This window comes from Nannospalax galili, unplaced genomic scaffold, assembly GCF_000622305.1.
Source record: "Nannospalax galili isolate Female #2095 unplaced genomic scaffold, S.galili_v1.0 scaffold945, whole genome shotgun sequence".
Lineage (NCBI taxonomy): Eukaryota > Metazoa > Chordata > Mammalia > Rodentia > Spalacidae > Nannospalax > Nannospalax galili.
Window position 1 is genome coordinate 350,926 of NW_008352650.1, and position 19,459 is coordinate 370,384.

At 50.8% G+C, this 19,459-nt stretch overlaps 1 protein-coding gene across 1 annotated transcript in view; it reads right to left on the bottom strand.

Annotated features, from left to right (window-relative positions):
* Window positions 1-19,459, bottom strand: part of Dnah17 (dynein axonemal heavy chain 17) — a 137,513-nt gene that overhangs the window by 99,908 nt on the left and 18,146 nt on the right. The window contains exons 13-18 of the mRNA XM_008849677.3: window positions 18,139-18,285; window positions 12,114-12,222; window positions 11,072-11,175; window positions 8,545-8,682; window positions 5,767-5,910; window positions 3,601-3,780 (exon numbers count right to left, since the gene is read on the bottom strand). Of these exons, the coding sequence (XP_008847899.1) occupies window positions 3,601-3,780; window positions 5,767-5,910; window positions 8,545-8,682; window positions 11,072-11,175; window positions 12,114-12,222; window positions 18,139-18,285 (822 nt within the window). The remainder of the gene's footprint in view (window positions 1-3,600; window positions 3,781-5,766; window positions 5,911-8,544; window positions 8,683-11,071; window positions 11,176-12,113; window positions 12,223-18,138; window positions 18,286-19,459) is intronic.

A 19,459-nucleotide genomic window follows, 5' to 3' on the forward strand; every position in this document is an offset into this window, starting at 1 on the left:
CGACAGCCTCTTCTGACCTCTGCAGGCACTGCACCACATGGGTGCACTTACCTACATGTAGGCAATACACGCATACACATAAAATAATAAATAAAAAATTAAAAAACATTATTATTCAAATTCACCTCCAGATGTACTCCCTCTTCTGATCAGTAATGCTGCTGAAATGTAGGATTCTGTTTTTGTGCATTTGACTATATCCACTGACTTTTGTGTTTATTTTGATCTTGATGACTTTCCATCTTTTATAAGTTCCTCAGTACGTAAAATTAAATCTTCTAATAAAATTTTGGAGAGAAAAAAAAATATCACAGAGCCTGGGGCTGGAGAGAACCCATTCATCATTCCTGAGTGTGTTGTTTAATATCCATGTGTTCATGTGGTGATTAGGGCTTCTTCGGGTGTTGATTGTAAGCTTTATTGCATTGTGGTCTGGATCCGACAGCCTCTTCTGACCTCCACGGGCATTGCACGATATGGGTGCACTTACCTACACGCAGGCACAACACTCATACACATAAAATAAAAAAAAAATAAAGCCGGGCGTGGTGGCGCACGCCTTTAATCCCAGCACTCGGGAGGCAGAGGCAGGCGGATCTCAGTGAGTTCAAGGCCAGCCTGGTCTACATAGTGAGTTCCAGGACAGCTGGGGCTACAGGGAGACCCTGTCTCAAAAAGACAGAAAAAAAAAAAAAAAGTCATAGAGCCAAGGCACCAAAGTGCTGAGTCTTGCTTTCTGCCACCGTGGAGAGGAGGCCAGGGACGACTGTGGGTCTGAGAGATGACAGACGGGTGGGGACAAGCAGGAGCAGCACACCTCTCCAGGCACCAGCAGAGCACATACAAGGGCCCCATGGTGGGAGGAGGCAGAGGGCTTGGAGAATGGAGAGGAACCTGACCTGGTGGTTGTAGCAGAGTTCTGGGGCGGCCTGAACTGGATGGATCTTCTTCATTGCAAATGTCTGAAAAGCTAGCACACGTGCCATAGCCAAAAATGTGACTCATGACTGGAGACTCCCAAGACAGAATGGATGTATATATTGATCACAGATTTATTTTCTGTGACTTATGCACCTCCCAGGGTTATCCAGCTCTAAGGGGACAGCCAAGGGCTCGTTTGGAGTAAGCATTTCATGTGCAAACTGACCAGTATGAGTCTGTAATCCTCTACCACCTCCATCAAGTGCTCGCATACTGAGCCCATAGTTCCTCTACCCCAAGTCCCCCAGAGCCAGGTACTGGGCAACCAGAGGCTTAGGATCTGCTCTTCTGTCCCTTTCCACTTCCTGGAGGCAGGATCTAAGCTCAGGGTAGGCTGAGCAGCAGGGGCTTGCAGTCTGGCCTACAGTAGATGGGTAGGGACTGCTGCCTGGGGGCTCCTCCTGTTGGGCTTTCTCGTTCAGGGTCACCCAGTTCCCTAGGTTCCTGTGGTTGTAGGCAGGTGGCCTGGGCCATGCCAGGGCTCTGCCCGCATGTTCCATATTCTGCCCCTCCTTTCCCTTTCCTGACCCCCAGCTCCCCTGGTCTGATTCCCATCGTCCCCTCAGATACAGCTCTTGGGTTCTCTGCCACCATGCTGCCATGTCTGGGCCTTTAGAAAGTAGCCGAGATGCAGCTTGGTGGGATACATGACCCTGTCACCATCTTCCACAGCTAGGTAGCATGTCAGACTCAGCCGGTATGCTCTGGCAGCCTTTGGCTAGACCCCAGCATGGGTGCCCCAGAACAGGAGATACAGGACAGCTCTTCTCATAGGACTATGGTCCTATGATCACTGGGGAGCGTATGGAAGGCACACTGACTCTGGGTCACTGACTTGTCTAGTGTCCGTGTCACTGGCAGTGAACACCATTCTGATTTCTGGGACAGACCACCATGTGTTCCAGGCATCCCACCTGTAGCTCACAAACTGTAGGCCATTTTCTCTGCCTACCTGTTCGGCCTGCAGCCCTCACCCCACTCTTGGGAGTAGCCGCCCTGGCGGCGCATCTTGGAAGCCGTCCTCGACCTTCCAGAAAGTGAGTTCTTTCCTCATGTGTCCTCACTACAAGCATGCACAAGTATCACACACAGGCACACACGTGCAGTCCCACGTGGACATGTGCACACTCATTCCTTCCTGAGAGCACAGAACATCTCACTGCAACTATTTGCTAAAACACGTAACCCGCGTTACAGATGATACGGTGAGGCAGAAACCCACCAAAGAAGAGCCAGAGCCCCCCTCCCCATTATCCGACTCTTCCTCCAAACTAAACTATTACTTCTCTGAAGGGGTCCCTTTAAGACTCGGGAAGTAAATGCAACTAAGCTTGCAAGGCTGTTATAAGCTTCATGAGGCCCCTTCCTAGAGCTATATAAGCAGTAAGGGGGGGATGTCTCCTACTGCCTGCGGAAGATGCAGTTTCTGTGAGCTGTCATCCATACTGGGGCAGGTTTTTGGTCATGTGGCTGCCTTTGAATCATCTACGCACCTGTACACAATCCCTCACCCATCCTCCTGTAAATGACCCCAATAAACTCACTGGTTCACTAAGCAAATCTTGGGGGAGATAGGTTCTTTGGCCGAATGTCGGTGCCCTTATCTGGGGCGAAGAGACATTTGTTCAAATCGCCCCAGGATAAGTCACATGACTCCCCCTTCACACCCCCTGTCCTCACATCCCCTTACCCTCCTCCTGGCTGCCACCAGTAAGCACTCAACGGTTTAGTGTGCACCTACAGAAAGACTGGTTTCCGTGGGTTTAAACAAATGAGGTCGTCTCTGAAACATTGCCAGGCATGTGGCAGGCCCATCACGACAGCTTCCCAGCCCTGGCTCATGTTGGTGCTCAGATGGAACCAGGGAAGGGGGCTCTACCAGACACTGTGGTCTGGATGGATGTGGCAGCCTGCTCTGTGTGTCTCTGTACAAACAAAAGCTCCAACCCGCCTTCCCTACACTTGGAGCACACAGGGGAGGAAGGTGGCAGAAGGCTTTCAGAGGGTTCATTTTCACTGGCAGTTTGACGAGATTTAGAATCACCTTGGAAGCACACCTCTGGGTGTGTCTATGAGAGTGTTTCCAGAAAGCTTCAACTCACCCTGAATGTGAGCAGCACCATCCCCAGACTGAACGTAAAGGGCAAAGCAAGCCGAGCACTAGCTTTCCTCAGTCTCTGCTTCCTGACTGTGGAGGCTATGTGACCAGCCCCGCATGTTCCTACCACCATGCCCTCCCCACCACGACGGGCTGCATCCTCAGACCCTGAGCCAGAATAAACCGTTTGCTCCTTAAATCACTTTTGTGAGGTGTTTTGTCCAGGAATGAGAAAGTAACCAACCCAGCATATTTGTCAGAGTGCATGCTGGGGAATGAAACCCAGGCAGGTCACTGAAAAGAGGCCACTTGGGAAGGACAAATTCAGGAATGAGAGGGAGAAAAATCAGGTCTGCAGGCCTGGGGATCCAATGGGACGGAAACCATTGAACTCATCACATTCGGAAGTATCACCACTGAACAGGTTAAATAAGCAGGCATTGTCAAGGTGGGCCATCACACACCACAAGAGCTCACTCAGGGAAAGACGGACGGGTGGTCACAAACCAAGACTGACTGACCTTGTAGTTCAATCTGCCCTTGGCCAGCCGGGGGATGAGCCTGGCCACGTTGTAGAGATCGTCGATCAGGCCCTCAATCAGCACCAGGAAGCCGTCCTCTGCACCCATCTCCAGTGATGGGTTGAAGGTCAGCCCTTTTTCGTCCAGCTCCATGCGGATTTCAAACAGGGGTGCGATAGTCTGAAACAAGTCATTGTGAGGTCAGTGCCTCAGCCGCCACTGAGTGATGCCCAGACTTGTCCACTCCAGGCACTGTCCAGGGTGTGGCTATCGCCTACTGGCCCAAACAGCTTCAGTGAACACATAGCTTGTGGGCTTCCACCTAAGCAAGCCGTAAGTAATCAGATGCACAGCACAGCTACGGGCCCAAAGCTAGGAGGAGCAGGTTGAGGGGAAGGAGTCCATGGGAAGGCATGTCACTAGGCTCAGAACTGCCAACCACCAACTGCCTGGCTGTGGGAGACCCTCTTCACACCTAGCTTCTTCGAGTCTGTAAAACCAGGATCACCATTTCATAGGATGGAGACAGTGACTGCCCATGGCTCCTGGCTACTGGGACGACACAGAATGTGCTCCCTAGCCCTTGGTAAGTCCTCACATCATCACGTGGCTGCAGCCCATCCATTCCTGGATATACCTAGTGAGGCTACAAGGTTGTCTGTGGACGCTATCAAGGGTTGCTCTGGGGTTCCTCCCAATAGTGACTCTCAAGTTATGTACCATGACCTGCAGGTAGCTGTGATGTCCTAACCTTGGCCAGCCTTCTTCCCCCAGGCTCAAGTCCCATTGGAGCCTGTGGCTGATGAACTCTGAGCCTCCAAGCTCTCGACGGGAAGGGCTGTGTACTGGTGTCCATGTGGAGCTATATGGTGTGGGTAGGTCAGTCATCATGAAGGAGAATGACCAGGCTTTTCTTTTTTATTATTATTTTTTTTATTTTATGTGTATGCTTGTATTGCCTGCATGTAGGTAAGTGCATCCATGTTGTGCAGTGCTCGCAGAGGACAGAAGCAGTAGTCGGATCCCCTAGAACTGGTACAGACAGTTGTTAGCTGCCATGTGGGTGCTGGGATTCAAACCAGGGACTTCTGCAAGAAGAACCAGTGTTCTTAACCGCTGAGCCATCTCTCTAGCCCCATGACCAGGCTTTTCTGAACATTAACCCTGGTGAACGGGAGTCACTGGCGGTGTCAATAAGGACACTTTGCCATAAAGGAGTCACTGTGGTTTTACGGCCGCTCCCCCGCCTTGTCGCTGCAAATGACAGCTATCAACTTGCCGACACCTGTCAGGGGTGTGGGGTTGCCTCCTGAGTTTCACAGGTGCTAGCGATGCCTACTTTCATCACCAGAATTTGGGGTCTGTGGTTGGTTATGGCTGTGAACACGAATCTTCCAAAAAACCCTTGGGAGGTGGTTGGACTCTGACCTCATCAATAGATGAATCCATTGATAGATTTGTAGCTTCATGGGTCTGGGGGAGGTGCTTCATTATGAAAGCAAGCGCACTCTTTATTTCCTGGCCACCGCCGTGACATGAGCACCTTTGCCCCACCACATGCTCCCTGCAAGGTGACTCCGCCCACCACATCCCATGGGCAATGGAGCCACATCACTGTGAGCTGACACCTCAGAAACTGTGAGCCAAAACAAGTCTTCTTTGAAGTTGATGTTCTCTGGTGTTTTATCATAGCAACAGAAAGCTGACTGACACAGGCTATAACAGGACATCACAGGGAGGGTGGTCAGGTGACTCAGTGCTCATCAGCACACCTTTGTGGTTCACCTGCTTGACAGTTCTGCTCAGCTTAACAGAGTGGTATATTAGCTGCTGATGTTGCTGCAGCCACCATGAGAAACCGGCAGGAGTGCCTTGGTGTTGCCTGGCAGTGCTATGGGACCATTTTCTGAGATCTGCTCAGGGATCCTGAAGTGCATTTGAATTATAGTAGATTTAAGGTGACCAGCTATCCTGAGGGCCTGGGACTGAGAGGTTCCTTAGTATGTAGGACCTTCAGGTTTAAAACCAGTCCAAGCTGGCTTTTCTTTCCTCAGGTAACTCCAAAGTATGGATTCCAACACAAACCTTGCTTTATAGACATGTGCACACACATGGCGTGCACGCACACACACACACACACACATACCCCTTACACTGATAACTTACGTCCATAGTCATGTTGTCCATTAAGTAGTTTAGAGATTTGCGGATGAAGTGGTTAAACTCATCTAAGACAGTGTCGTCAATGTAGTTGACGTAATCCTTCCAGGGCAAGCTGGTTACGTCTGCTCTGAACAGCTCTGCATTCTCCTGCATGTAGAAGCACACCTTGGCTATGAGTTCACTGGTTCACCCACCAGCTCTCCGACCAGCCGAGTCTGTGACTGCCTGGGCCAGGCTTGTCTTCATCTGCTTGGTTCAGAGAGACCCAGAGCAGGTGTCTGAGCCTCTAGACCGTGCCGGGCTCTTTCCCGTGGAGTGCTTTGTCAGCTGGCTCCCTCCCGTTCCTGTAAGGTGTGCCTTCTTCTAATCTTTTGGCTTTTAGATCAGATGTCACCTCCTCATGAAGGCTTTCCCTGAGTGAGTACCCACTATCATTCCAGGTTGGGTCCCCTTCCCTGTTCCCCACCTGCATTCTCTTCAACAACCTTTTATTTGGTTATTTGTTTTGTTTTGTTTTTTTGTTTGTTTGTTTTTGGTCTTTTTGAGACAGGGTCTCCCTGTAGCCCCAGCTGTCCTGGAACTCACTATGTAGACCAGGCTGGCCTTGAACTCACAGAGATCCACCTGCCTCTGCCTCCCGAGTGCTGGGATTAAAGGCGTGCGCCACCACGCCCAGCAACAACCTGTTATTTGTGCCACTAGGACACAGGAGACAACTCTAAATTATTCTGTCTTTGTTCTGTATCTTTCTTTGATGCCTATCTTGTGACAGCAGGATTAGCTATGTTCTTTGTCACTGTACCCCCAGCACTGGACAAAATGCTTGGGACAGAACTGGTGAAGGTCTGATGGGGGGTAGAGGACAGAAGGATGGATGGTATGGTAGGGAATGGATGGACGGGTGCATGGACAGGTAGATGGATGGATAGGAGGATGGGTGGATGGATGGATTGGGCAGGTGGATGGATGGATGGGCTGGTGGATGGATGGATGGGGGGTGGATGGATGGGTGGACAGATGGATGGATGGGTGGGTGGATGGATGGGTGGACAGATGGATGGATGGATGGGCGGGTGGATGGATGGGTGGACAGATGGATGGATGGATGGGCTGGTGGATGGATGGGTGGGCGGGTGGATGGATGGGTGAGTGGATGGCTGGATGGATGAGTGGATGGATGGGTAGACAGACAGGTAGATAGATGGGTAGATGAATAGGTGGATGGTTGGATGGATGGATAGTTGGGTATGTAGATGGGCAGATGGATGGGAAAGGGGGTGGGTGGATGGATGCTTGGTTGAATGCATAGATGGGTAGGTAGGTAGAAGAATGGGGGATGAATGGATAGCTGGGGAGATGAGTGGATGGAGGGAGGGATGGATGGGTGGGTAGGTGAATAGATAAGACACTGAGTTCTATAAGTGAATACAAGATGAATATAACTCAGTCTCTATTCTTAGGCCAAGGAGAGAAAAGACACGGGTTCAAATAACTTCAGGATAAGATAGAAAGAAACGGTTCAAATGACTGTCACAGAGTAAATGAATGTGATTAAAAAGAGCCAGGCACAGAGGCAGTGCTGTCTCATCAAAGCTGGGGACAGGTGAGGCTGCTCTCGATGGCTCACTGGCCAGTCTCACTCGGCTCCCTCTCCCTCTTCTGGGCCTTAGCCCCTAGCACTCATCCCCTGGCCCACCCTCCTGCTGTCACATCGTGTGGCAAAGCTACACAGGCTGCGTCCCAACACTTTGGAGGGTGTAAACAAGCCAACTGCTTAACTCTTCTTAAGAGCATTTTTAAAGTTTATCTTTTTAAAGTGGGACCTTTTAAAGTATGACCAAGGAGGAAGTGGGGGCTTAGAAATAAGGCGGAATAGGTTTGATCCAGACAAATTGTGCCATCAGAACAATGACCTTCAGTATAAAGAGATAACCCTCAAGAATGGTCCAACATAGACCATCCCCAGTAGGGCCTCTGGGTGGCCTGGAAGCGGTGATTCCCATAAAGCCCACACCATGGATTTACGCTATACACTGGGCAAGTCCCCAGACTGCCCTGGAAATTTCTTGAGTTCAAGGGAGAATGCTTTTTCCTTTTCTTGACACACCATCCCACTTCCCACATTCCTGGGAAGAGGTGTGGGGGCAGCTAGAACACAGGCTGGATAGCCAAACACAAAGCCAGGGAATCTCCATGATGGTGGGGATCTGGGATCTGGGTGGATTTTGCAGCAAAGCCAGGTTCTTGTGCACTCTCCTTGTACAGGCCACGAGGACTGTCCCAGAGGGTAGTAGGGATGCAGATTCTAGCTGCCAGGGCTACTGGTAAGAAGGAACAGCCTACTTCCTGGGTGCCAAAGCAGGCATTTTATCCCACCTGCCCACTGAAATGTGTTGGCTGTGATACACCAGGTGCACGCCTGTGAGAGCTCCTCGGCCCTCATGTGTCCACTGACTCCTGCCCACCTTCATGGGTAAGAAACCCACAAAGGACACACATGAACACACAGCAGCTATCCCAGGTAAATAAGCTCTGTTGACCTGGAGTGAAGGTGTCACCTTAGCACAGCCTATACCAACTTAGAGCAGGCAGGCATGGACGATGGCACCATGAAGATGGCCAGCTGCTCCCGAGTCAGTGTGTTTTGGATGAAAGCTAGTGGACTTTGACCACTAGAACACCCGTCATCTATCATTTTAATAAAGTGTCCAGCTTAGTCTTTTCTCTCGCCCCTCTGTGAAAGGCAAGCTGCTCTCAAAGGACCCCCAGGCGTCTCCTTACAGCAACCATGGCTTGGACCCTCACGCCTGCATCCTTGACCGCCACGTAGCGCTTGTTCAGGTTGGCCACTCTCCCATCCAGGTCCAGCAGGGCCTCCTTCTTGTCCTTCCTCTCAAACAGGGGGTTGGCTGACCACTCCTGGAAGGAGACCACGGCAGCAAAAACAGCTGCTTTGGACGACAGGCTTGGTCTCACCCCCCTTCCTCCCGCTCTTAGGTGTGAGCCTCCTTATCTCTTGTGGGCCTTGGATTGGAGCCTAGTTCTCTGGACCTGTGCACCTGGAAACGCCCAGTGCCCGTGCTACACCTCCTGCGCTAAGTCCGTGAGGACATGAATGCTAGTGATTCAGTGAAAACGAATCCCAAATACAAAATGGGGATGAGCAGTGACTTTGGCCCACTGTGTATGCCTTTTTTTTTTTTTTTTTTCGGTCTTTTTGAGATAGGGTCTCCCTGTAGCCCCAGCTGGCCTAGAACTCATTATGTAGACCAGGCTGGCCTTGAACTCATGGTCTGCCTGCCTCTGCCTCCCAAGTGCTGGGATTAAAGGTGTGTGCCACCGCGGTCCACTAACTTGCATGTTTTTGTTGCTGTTGATGCTGTTGTCTGTGTGTGAGCAGGGTCTTACTATGACACCCAGGTGAACCACAAACTTGAGATCCTTCTGTTTTGCTTCCTGAGAGCTAGGATTACTATGCCTGGCTCATATCTACTTTTTTGTTCTCTACAGGGTGTGTGTGTGTGTGTGTGTGTGTGTGTGTAGGTAATGGGAGGAAGCCAGAAGTCAACCTTGCCATCCACCTTGGTTTTTGAGATAACCTCTCACTGGCCTGAAGCTCACCAAGTAGGCTAGGCTGGCTGTCCAGGGATCTGCCTGCCTCTGTCTCCCGAGCACTGGGATTACAAGTACATACCACCATACTCAGTTTTTTTTTGTTTTTTTTTTTTTACTTTATGTGGATTCTAGGGATCAAACTCAAGTCCTCATACCTGCATGGGAAGCACTTTAATGCCTGAGCTATCCCCTTCAGCTCACGTGTCTAACATTTAGTGAGTAAATCTAAGTGTAAGGTGGGGGAATGAATGTCAGCTCCAACATGGGGAAGACGTGCCATAGCAGAACAGCCAAGGGAGTCTTGAGGTAGGAAGGCACGCTCTAAATAAACATGTGGAGGAGTTAAACTGTTTCCACTAGGGGTTGGTGGATGGCATGGGCGGGGGGGGGGACACACAAAGCATAAAGTCCCATCTTAGTGGGAGCTGCCATGGGGCAGTGGTAGAGCAGAGCTGGGGCATCATAGCATTCTAATTTTGTTATGCTGACAAATGACTTAAGCAGGGCTGCTTTAAATATATGATCTAATAGAGTTACATCACTGACTGAAAATTTACAGGAAGGAAGGGGTTTTTTAAAAGACTGTTTTGGGTTAGGAACATGGTTCAATGGGTAAAGTGCTTGCTGTTCTACATGAGGACCTGAGTTCAGATCCCTAGAACCCATGGAAAAGCCAGGTGCTATGGTGTGCACCTGTAACCCTAGTGTGGGGGCGGTGGGGAGGGGGCAGAGACAGGCAGATCCCTGGAGCTCATCAGCTAACCAGTCCAGTCAGCTGCGGAGCTCCATGTTCCGGAAACCCCATTTCAGAAAGTAAGGTGCAATGTGATTAAGGAAGGTATCTGATATTGAGCTCTGTTCTCCACATGTGTACACATACATGCACATACCTACATACAAATGCAAAGCTTTGTTCTGAAGACACAATTGTTTTGCAAATTAGGACTACTGAAAAAGAACTGTCATTTTATAGTAAGTCACGTGCCTCTTTCCTGATTGGCTATGTATCACCCATCTCTTTCTACCCCTTGATCTGAGTATCATCCTGGCATAGTGGGTGCCCTGTGCATGGTCTGCTGAGCTCAACAGAATGGAACAAAGCTGATAGAATACGTGAACTTTAGGAGAGCCATAAGCTTCATTAGAGGACGCCATAAAGACAAATTCCTTCGAGTGGCTAACTGGCCCTAAGTTGGCAGTCTGGCCTTGCTCAAGCCTTATCCACTGGTCACTCCCTGGACTGAGGGAGACTGTTTATGGAGCCCACCTGTCTCCTTTAGGGCTATAGATAATTCACCTGCCTGAGAAAATAATCTTCAGAAAAGAGACCCTCAAGGACACCAGACCCCGGCACGGAGTTAACTCTTATGGCTGTGCAGCAGAGTTTCTATATAAGACCAGACTTCTGCCTCTTCAGGGAGTAGATGATTCCGTGGGGAAAAGCTATCAGCACTTTTCTGGGCTTCCTGAATCCAGGGAGCACATTCCTGTTGCAGGTCAGGCTCTGACTCTTAACTCCTTTTTTCTATACTCCTAAATCTGACAAAAGCAAGTTCTGTGGAGAGACTGGGCTCTTTCTGCCTTGGGAACACACCAGCATCACTCTGCCCATCCAGAGCAGGGTGGCCACAGGCCTCTCCGTGGCCCCAGTGCCTTGGGGCCGGGAAGCCTGCTCTGCCCTCTGCAGCCTCACCTGCATGACCTGGGTGATCCCTTCTATATTTTGCTTGGCTTTCTGAATCCTCTTCTGCAGGTCATATAGAATCTCCCGCATCTCTTGAATGTACTGAAATACACCTGAAAGAGAAGCGGAAAAGAATCTTGCACAAGGGAGGACCCTGCAAGACGCGGGCTCTTCTTGGGTGGGCATGACACCCCACGTCATGGGCCAGTCGCTGGAAAGTGAGCATCACGCTCTAGAAACAGAAGCTGCCATGCACAGTGCGCCTCTGTGGTGTAGGCCTCCCAGACGTGCGACCTTGCCTCAACCCAGGCTCCTGCGGTTCAGATCCCTCTCCCAATAGGAACGGGGAGAGGGAGACTGCTGCAGTGTCTGTACAAAACTGTCAGGGCCCGGAGAAGACGGAGAACTATGCTCTTGGGCAGAAGCCGGAGGAGAGGAGTGTGGCCTCTGTACAGAAAAGTCCAGAGGACCCGTGTGTCATGATGTGATAGCATTTGGTCCTGCCTTCCAGTTGAGACAGTGGGGCAGAGCAGGGGAGGTGAACGGGTGGCTAAAGGCACAGCGAAGGCCTCAGAGGGAAGGGAGCAGCAATATGGGTGGGGGTGTCTCATCAGGATTTCAGAGGGAGTCCAGGGGTGGGAGAAGCCCAGGTCGTCTGTCTGATCTGCTGGTGGGAGGGAGAGAGGGAGGAAGGACAGTCCCAGCTACACATTCTTCCTCCTCTCCTGCCTCTCCCTTGAGCAGCCGAGACATGTTCATCACTGCTGACTTGCTGTGTGTGCATGGTAGACATGGGGACAGCCAGGCCTCCGGGGGGCCCAGTGCCGGAACGGCTGGACCCTCAGCAGCTCCCGAGGGATGTTGGCCCAGTTCGACGTGTGACACAGCCCTTTTCAGACTGGGCCAGAACACAGAATGATGCCCTGGCTTTTGACCAAAACCCAGCACAGCCAAAGCAGCTCTAAGGAACCGGGAGGCAGAAGCGGCCACCTCAGGAATGGTGGTCAGGTGCTGTGCAAGTAAACCCTGGGGACAGAGGTGGCCTTGGTACCTTCCCCGTTCCAGAACAGTGTGGTTTCAGCGCTCAGCAGCTTGACATCAATTACTTCCAGTTCTGACTTGATCAGTGGGAACTCTACCTCCATCACGGTAGTCTTTATCTGTGGGATAAAGGCCGAGGTGCTAGAATTTTGTCCCAGTGCTCAATTTTCAACTGTGGGAAGGGTTGCTTATTTACAGACACCAACCAAGCTAGTGACAGTATTGCTTGTTTGGGAGTTGAGAGATTCTGATTTCTAGAAGGATTTTTAACCCAGAGGACTTATGTATACACTTAATTTTTCATCATCCATGCCACGTGGTAGAACAGTTACAATAGAACACTGGGCGTGTAGTCCCAAACTCGGAGCAGATTAAAAAAATAACAGGTGTGTAGTGAGCATTTCAGGTGCCAAATCTCTCCTCGGTCACAAATCTAAAGCCTGAAGCCCAGCAACGTCACGGGGGAGCCGAGGTCTGGTGAGAAGCACTTTAAGTGTTTTCAACAGACCCATGTTCGCCATGGAGCACCTACAGTCTCCACACCTCTGCCTTGGGTCTTGCTCCGAGAAATTAGCTAATGCTTGAAAACTTGAACGCATAAGACTGAAAAAAACAGAACAAAAATAACCAAGGGAGAGGAGGGTGTACGCCGTTTCTGTAAATTCTTCCCTTAAACAGGAAGTGCTGTGGAACTGTGAGATACCACGTCAACTAGCCCCATTTTGCTTCCTATATAACCTTCCAAGGTTATGTCTTTGTGAAGTGACCGAGGATTACAATTAGCAGCTGACCAGTGGCTGTTGTGGTTTAAATGTGCAAGGTCCCCAGCAGGCCTGTGTGGTTGAACACCTGGCCCCTAGCAGGTGGTGCTGTTTTGGAAAGTTTTGAAAAGATTTCTCTGAATTGGACCGTCACTAGCAGAAGTGGGTTCCTGGGGGTGGACCTTGAGATTTTATAGCCTGGTTGTACTTCTTGCTCCCTGTTATATCAAGATGTGAGGAGCCGAGGAGTTCCAGTCATGTGGTCCTGCCGCCGTGGAGCCGCCATGCCTTCCCCACCATGATGGACTGCACCCTCACACTATGAGCCTGAAGACACCCTTCCTTCCTTAACTCCTTTCTGTCAGGTCTTTTCTCACAGTCATGAGAAAAGCGGCTAATACAGAAGAAGGGGACTTGCCTTTCAAGATAATTCTTTCAGGCTTGAGAGAAGGCTCAGTGGTTAAGAGCACTGGCTGTTCTTGCAGAGGGCCCAGGTTCAATTCCCAGAACCCACAGGACAGCTAAAGAGTATCTGTAACCCCAGTTCCAGGGGATCTGACGCCCTCTTCTGACTTCCATGGGCATTGCACAACATGGGTACACTTATAAACATGCAGGTAATACACTCGTACACACAAAATAAAAATAAAATTTAAAAACAGACACTGAAAAATAGGCAAGTCAAGATTATCTTCCAAAGAATGTAATTAATGAAAACTTTCTTTTTAATAGTTTAAAATTTTTTATGTATGTGTTTTGCCTGCACTACCCACAGAAGCCAGAAGAGGGCGTTGGATCCCCTGGAATTGGAGTTACAGACATTTGTTAGTGCCGTATGGGTGCTGGGAACCAAACCTGGGTCCTCTGCAAGAGCAACCAGTACCTTTACTACTGAACCATCTCCCCAGACCCCAACATTTTTCTCTTTAAATTTTTTGTTTTGTTTTGTTTTTGAGATAGGGTTTCCTTGTAGCCCAGCTGACCTAGAACTTGCTATGGAAATGAGGTTGGCCTTGAACTCACAGAGCTCTGCCTCTCAAATACTGGAATTAAAGGTGTGCATCACCATGCCTGGTTCTTTTTGAATTTGTGTGTGTGTGTGTGTGTGTGTGTGTGTGTGTGTGTACATGCATGTGTGGGTATTATAAATAAACTTTGAGGTCCAAAGACCACACCAATATGGCACAAAAGAACTTGAGGATAAAGTGAAGGTAACTCAGTAGGGCAGCTTTTACTTATGAAAAGGGTGGGATGCACGACCAGTCAGATCCAGCAACCACACCCAACCCAAAAGTTTGGTAGGCTTTCATCTCTAATACAAGAGTGCTATGCCATTTCCTCACTGACTGGCCTACTGATCTCACACTCTTTCCTGGTTGGCTAATTTAAAAATTGAGCCTTTAATTCCAGCACTGGGTGGTGGTGGGGGGAAGGTGGGTGGATTTCTGTGAGATAGAGGCCAGCCTGTTCTATACAGTGAGGTCCAGGTGGGCTGGGGCTAGGGAGATTGTTGTTTCTCCATTGCTGTGACAAAACACTGACCAATACCAACTTGGGGAGGAAAGGGTTTATTTATCTTACATCTCCCAGGTCACAGTTCATCAGGGAGCCCAAGGTAGGAACTCAGGGCAGGAAACTGGAGGCAAGAGCTGGAGCACTGGCCATGGAGGAACACTGCTTACTGGCTTGCTCCCCTGGCCCCTGCTCAGCCTGCTTTCTTATGCAACACAGGCCCACCTGCGCAGGGGTGGCACCACCCACAGTGGGCTGGGCCCTCCCACATCACTCAACAATCAAGAAAATGCCTCACAGACATGGCCACAGGCCAGTCTAATGGAGGCAATTCCCTACTTGGGACTCCCTCTACCCAGATGTATCAAGTTGACACTAAAGCTATCCAGCACAGAGACCCCGTCCAAAAAAAAAAATTAAGTGCAAAGAAAGAGAGGAAGAGGGTTAACTGAAGAGGTGGGGAGGGCACCACCACTCCAGCTTATCAGATTCTGGAATCATCAGGGCCTTTTCCTAAACAAAAGTCTTAACAGGTTAGAGGGAAGGAATTAAACGATTAGAATCCTTGTCATAAAGCACAAGTTTTACAGGGTTTGAAAGAAAAGACTAATATCTAACCTGTCTTACAGAAGTCCGTTCTCTCCTTGCACCATTTGGGTCCCAGGGTCAGACCCAGGCCCACAGTCTTAGGAGTTAGCACCTCTACTTTCCGAGCCGTCTACCAGCCCTTTCTTTCTGTCATTGGAGCTGGGCATCATCATACACCTAACGCTGTTTCTGAGAGAGGGTACCACTCTGTAGCCCAGGCTGGCCTTGAACTCTCTCAGTCTCCTCACATTGGCTTTCCACATGTTGGGATGACAGATGTGTGTCGCCAGACCCGGTTAACAAGCATTCGTTCTACTGAACCATTTCAGCCTTGGTTATTTGCTGGTTGGGGTAAGTGTGTGTGGGTGTGCACATGCATATTTCTGACCAGTTCATATGATAGCCAGCCCGGCTCTCTTCCTTCAAGCTCTGACCTTCGCAGTTGCTTAAGGGAAATGGCAAGAGCAGGAAGTACTCCAGGCTCCCCACAGCCTCCGCTGAATCTTCCCACAGTTCAAGCCTTCTCTTTGGATGCATCTGGTTGGCGCTGACTTGCTGGGCATGGTCAGTACCTGGTGGTGTCTGGTCACCATCTTCCATAAGGTGCTCTATCAGTGAGTCCCTCAGGAAAGAGACACCGCTGACTCTCAGTGTCCCATTCACCTTCCCGCTGAAGTCTGGCATATCTCTGCTACTCACTGCTGTCAAGGCTCAGCAAGAGGCTCATGGGGTGGGACAGGAGGTGGAAGGCGCTGCATCTCCAGTCACATCATGGATGGGACCATCAGGAAAGGTACCAAGATGGGGGACAGAGCCTGGCCTGGAGGTGGCGTTTGGATAACTCCTACAGCAAAAATCTAAGGGTAAGCCTCTGAGACAGGAAACACAAAACAGAATTCTCCAGGCTCAAGACGAGAAACACAACGACCCTTGAGCCAGCTGAAAACCGAGGTCATCCGACGAACACGGGATGACGTCAGCAGAGCTGTGAGCCCCTGTGAGGGCTGCTAAGGCCCTCGTTCTCCTGTCCGGGTCATCTCCCTGAACCCGTCCTTATGCAACCTTTGTGCCTTCTGATGTGTCTCTGCTCATGTGGATGAGGCTGGGGCTGACCACACCATGGCACCTGAGCCCCCAGCATCCCAGGGGTCCATTCTCTCAGGGGCCCAATTTCAAGTCTCCAGAATCCAAAGACGGGGTCTTTCGGACTCCTTTTCTGGTGATGACTCCCAGAGTGTCCCCTTGCCTAACTTCACAGCCCATGTGATCTTGCACAGTAAAGTGGAGGTTAATCTCAATGATGGTAAGAAGCTTAGGTGGGGAGATTATCTGGGTGGGCTGGGTTATCCAGGGGCCAGATGTAATCCCAAGTGTCCTTATAAAGAGGAGGCAAGGTCAGAGGGGAAGGCCGTGTGATACCAAAGCCCAGGTTGGAGTGACATGCTTTGAGGATGGAGAGAGGGCTGTGATGATTAATTCTGTCAATTTGATGATGCCCAAGGGTGCCCAGGAGAAGCATGTTTCTAGGTATTTCTGGATAAGATTAACATTTGACTCTGGACTCTGTAGAATGCCCTTCCCAACGCGGGTGGGTCTCTTCCCAGTCTTTGAGGACATTAGTGAGAAGGACTTGGAAGTGGGGGAATTGGCCCCCGTTTCATGGGGCATCTCCTCTCCTCTCCTGTGATTGGTTTTGGATTGACGCTGTGGGCCCCCCTGGTTCTCAGGTTTTAAGACTCTGCCTGAATTATACACGGACCTTCCTGGGCTGTCAGCTAGTAGGTGCCCATTTTGGGACTTCTGTCCTCTGTAACTGCACAAGCCAATTCCTTAGAATCAGTCTCCACAGATCCCTCCACCTCGTCTTGGTTCCCTTTTTCTGGAGAGCCCTGACCAACACAAGAGGCACTAAGTGTGGCCTTTGGATGCTGGAGAGGCCCAGTAAACAGACACTGCTTAAGAAAAACCACCCAGCTGGTGCCCCGACCTCTGCAGAGCGCACAGGCTATACACCTCAGACTGGAAGATGACAGATCTGTGTTGCCTTGGGCTGCTTGAAGTGTGGTGCTAGGCCACAGATGCAGCGGGGAACCCACCAGTGTCCAATCCAGCCCATTGGCTGTGGCTGGGGGTCAAGGTGGGCGGCACCTGGGGTTGTTTGTTCCCATCAGCTTTCTGTTGCTGTGACCCCTGAAAAAGTCAACTTAAAGGTAGGAAAATCTGTTTTAGCTCACAGTTTGCATGGTTTACTTCCAAAGTTTGGGGCTTATGGAAAGGCAGACTCATGGTGCTGAGAGTGTGAGGCTGAGGTCACCTCGTGGTGAACAGGAAGCAAGACAGAGAGACAAAGGGTCCAGGGTACCAGCATACCTCAGTGTCTCCAGTGACCTGACTCCCTTCCATCAGGCCCAAGGTCCCACATCTCCCAACAGCACCACAGGCAGGGGACCAAGAGGCTAATACCCTGGGGGGACAGTCAAGATCCAAACTGTCACAGTGCTTTCCCACATCTGTGGGTGGAACCTAAATGTGTGGGTATATGGAAGGAAGACAGACACACGGGCTGCCTGCTGAGCCCATGCCGTTTGCTGGTAGCCTCTGCTTCAGCTGAGAGGGAGGCCCTCTGAGCAGAGAAGGGACTGCCCCCAAGGCTAATCAATGCCTGCTGGGATGCTCATTTTTACAGAACCTCTTCATGATGGCTGTGCCAGATCCCCAGCTCAGAGGGATGAGGAGAACTGTGAAATTCTTGGGCCACAGAGCTGAGGGTGGAGAGCCTGCTCCCTAGGCGCCTTGTGCAATGCCCTCACAGTTGGCTGCTCCCCCACGTCTGGATCCCAATGAGGTGCCCCCTCGCCTCCCCCCACTTTAAAAGACATCATAAAGGTGATGTACTCCACATTAATAATATCTAAAATCTAGGAGATTCCAAAGCATTTACAAAGAATTGCATAATGTATGCCGGGGTGCGAGGGAGACGCGCTTCAAGCACTGACCGCTCATCACCATGGTGGCTGCCTCTGTCTCATGAATAAGGAAGAGTTGGTCAAGCCGCATTTGAATATTCAAATACACTCATCTATGCTGTTCAGGGTGGAGACCTCACAGCACCACCACCGCTTGCTCTAAAGGGAAACCAAAACTTGGCAAATTAAACAAGACGTCCCAACTCACCTCATTATACCATCCAACGATGAGCTCCAAGTTGCCCACAAACTTCCGGAAGGTTTCATTGTCTGAGAACAGCTTCTCTGCACTGCCTGGAATCTCTTTCTGCTGCTGGAAGTTCAAGTACTTGACTTCTCTCAGGACTGCCACCAACTAAACGGCCAGAGAAGATCAGGGAACCTGTCAGAAGGTGACCTCGGCCAGGGGGCCCATTGACCCTCAGCTTTCACAGAAAGGGGACTTCAGAGTGAGTGGAAGCAGTGCTCACTGGCAGGGTCTAGGTGTGGCCACCCTATCCAATGGCACTGAGTCAAAGCATCATCATGGCGGGTGGATGACCTCATTGTCTTCTCCACCCTCGCCCTCACCCTCCCCTCACCCCCAAGGCTGTTTGGAAATGGCTTCATTCAGAGCTCCCCAGGGTCTCCATCTTCCTTCCCCCACCCCCTCCTCCTGCCTGGCTTGACCCAGATCAGCAGCAGGAGCATCACCATTAATTCTGCTGCCCCTGAAGCTGTCTTGTTGCAGTGACCTTCATGTTGCTGGGCCCATCAGTCATGTCATGTGACCTCCCAGCAGCTGGTCACGCCCACCTACTGGGTACCTGGGATCCTTTTGATCCCAGAGAACCAGACTGAACTGGTCGCCATTCCCAGACTCCCTTCATAGTATTGACATTTCCATGTTGGAGAAGCAGAGTTTGGTCCTTCTCCACTTCCTGTCAATCGGGTGAGGCTTTAAGTGGCTGCCATGTGTGGAGGATGCCCACCTTCATGTCTCCAGCCGCTGTCAGTCAGCACCTCCACTTACATGTTTGGTGACATCATAGGTGCTGTGGCCAAACGGCAGCGGCCGTCCTCTGCGGCCTGCTTTGTGTCCCCCGTTAGAGAAGTGTTCCGAGCCGGTCTGCCCTCTCATGTGCTCAGCCCTGGTGCCCAAGGACTGACCCTTTCCCCTCCTTCTACTGCCAACCCATCCAGAACCTCAGTGGCGCCCTCGTCACGTCTAACCGTTCCTCATCCCCTTCCTGCTGTCACTTTGGCCTAAGCCACACCTTCCAGTTTGTCACTGTTCATCTGGATTGCAGCAAAAGGGGGTCACTGGTCTCCCCCCTCCTCCCCCATGGAGATGGGTGCTTTCCAGATACCAATCAGATCAAGGCTCTCCCCTATAGGAAAACCTGCCATGGCTGCTGCCCTGCAAAGCTCAGGGCTTTCTCTTCACCTTCCACCTCCCCTTTAGCCATATCCCAGCCCACCCCACCCACCCAACCCACACCACCCCACCATACTTCACCTCAACCCATCCCACCCAAACCCACCACCCT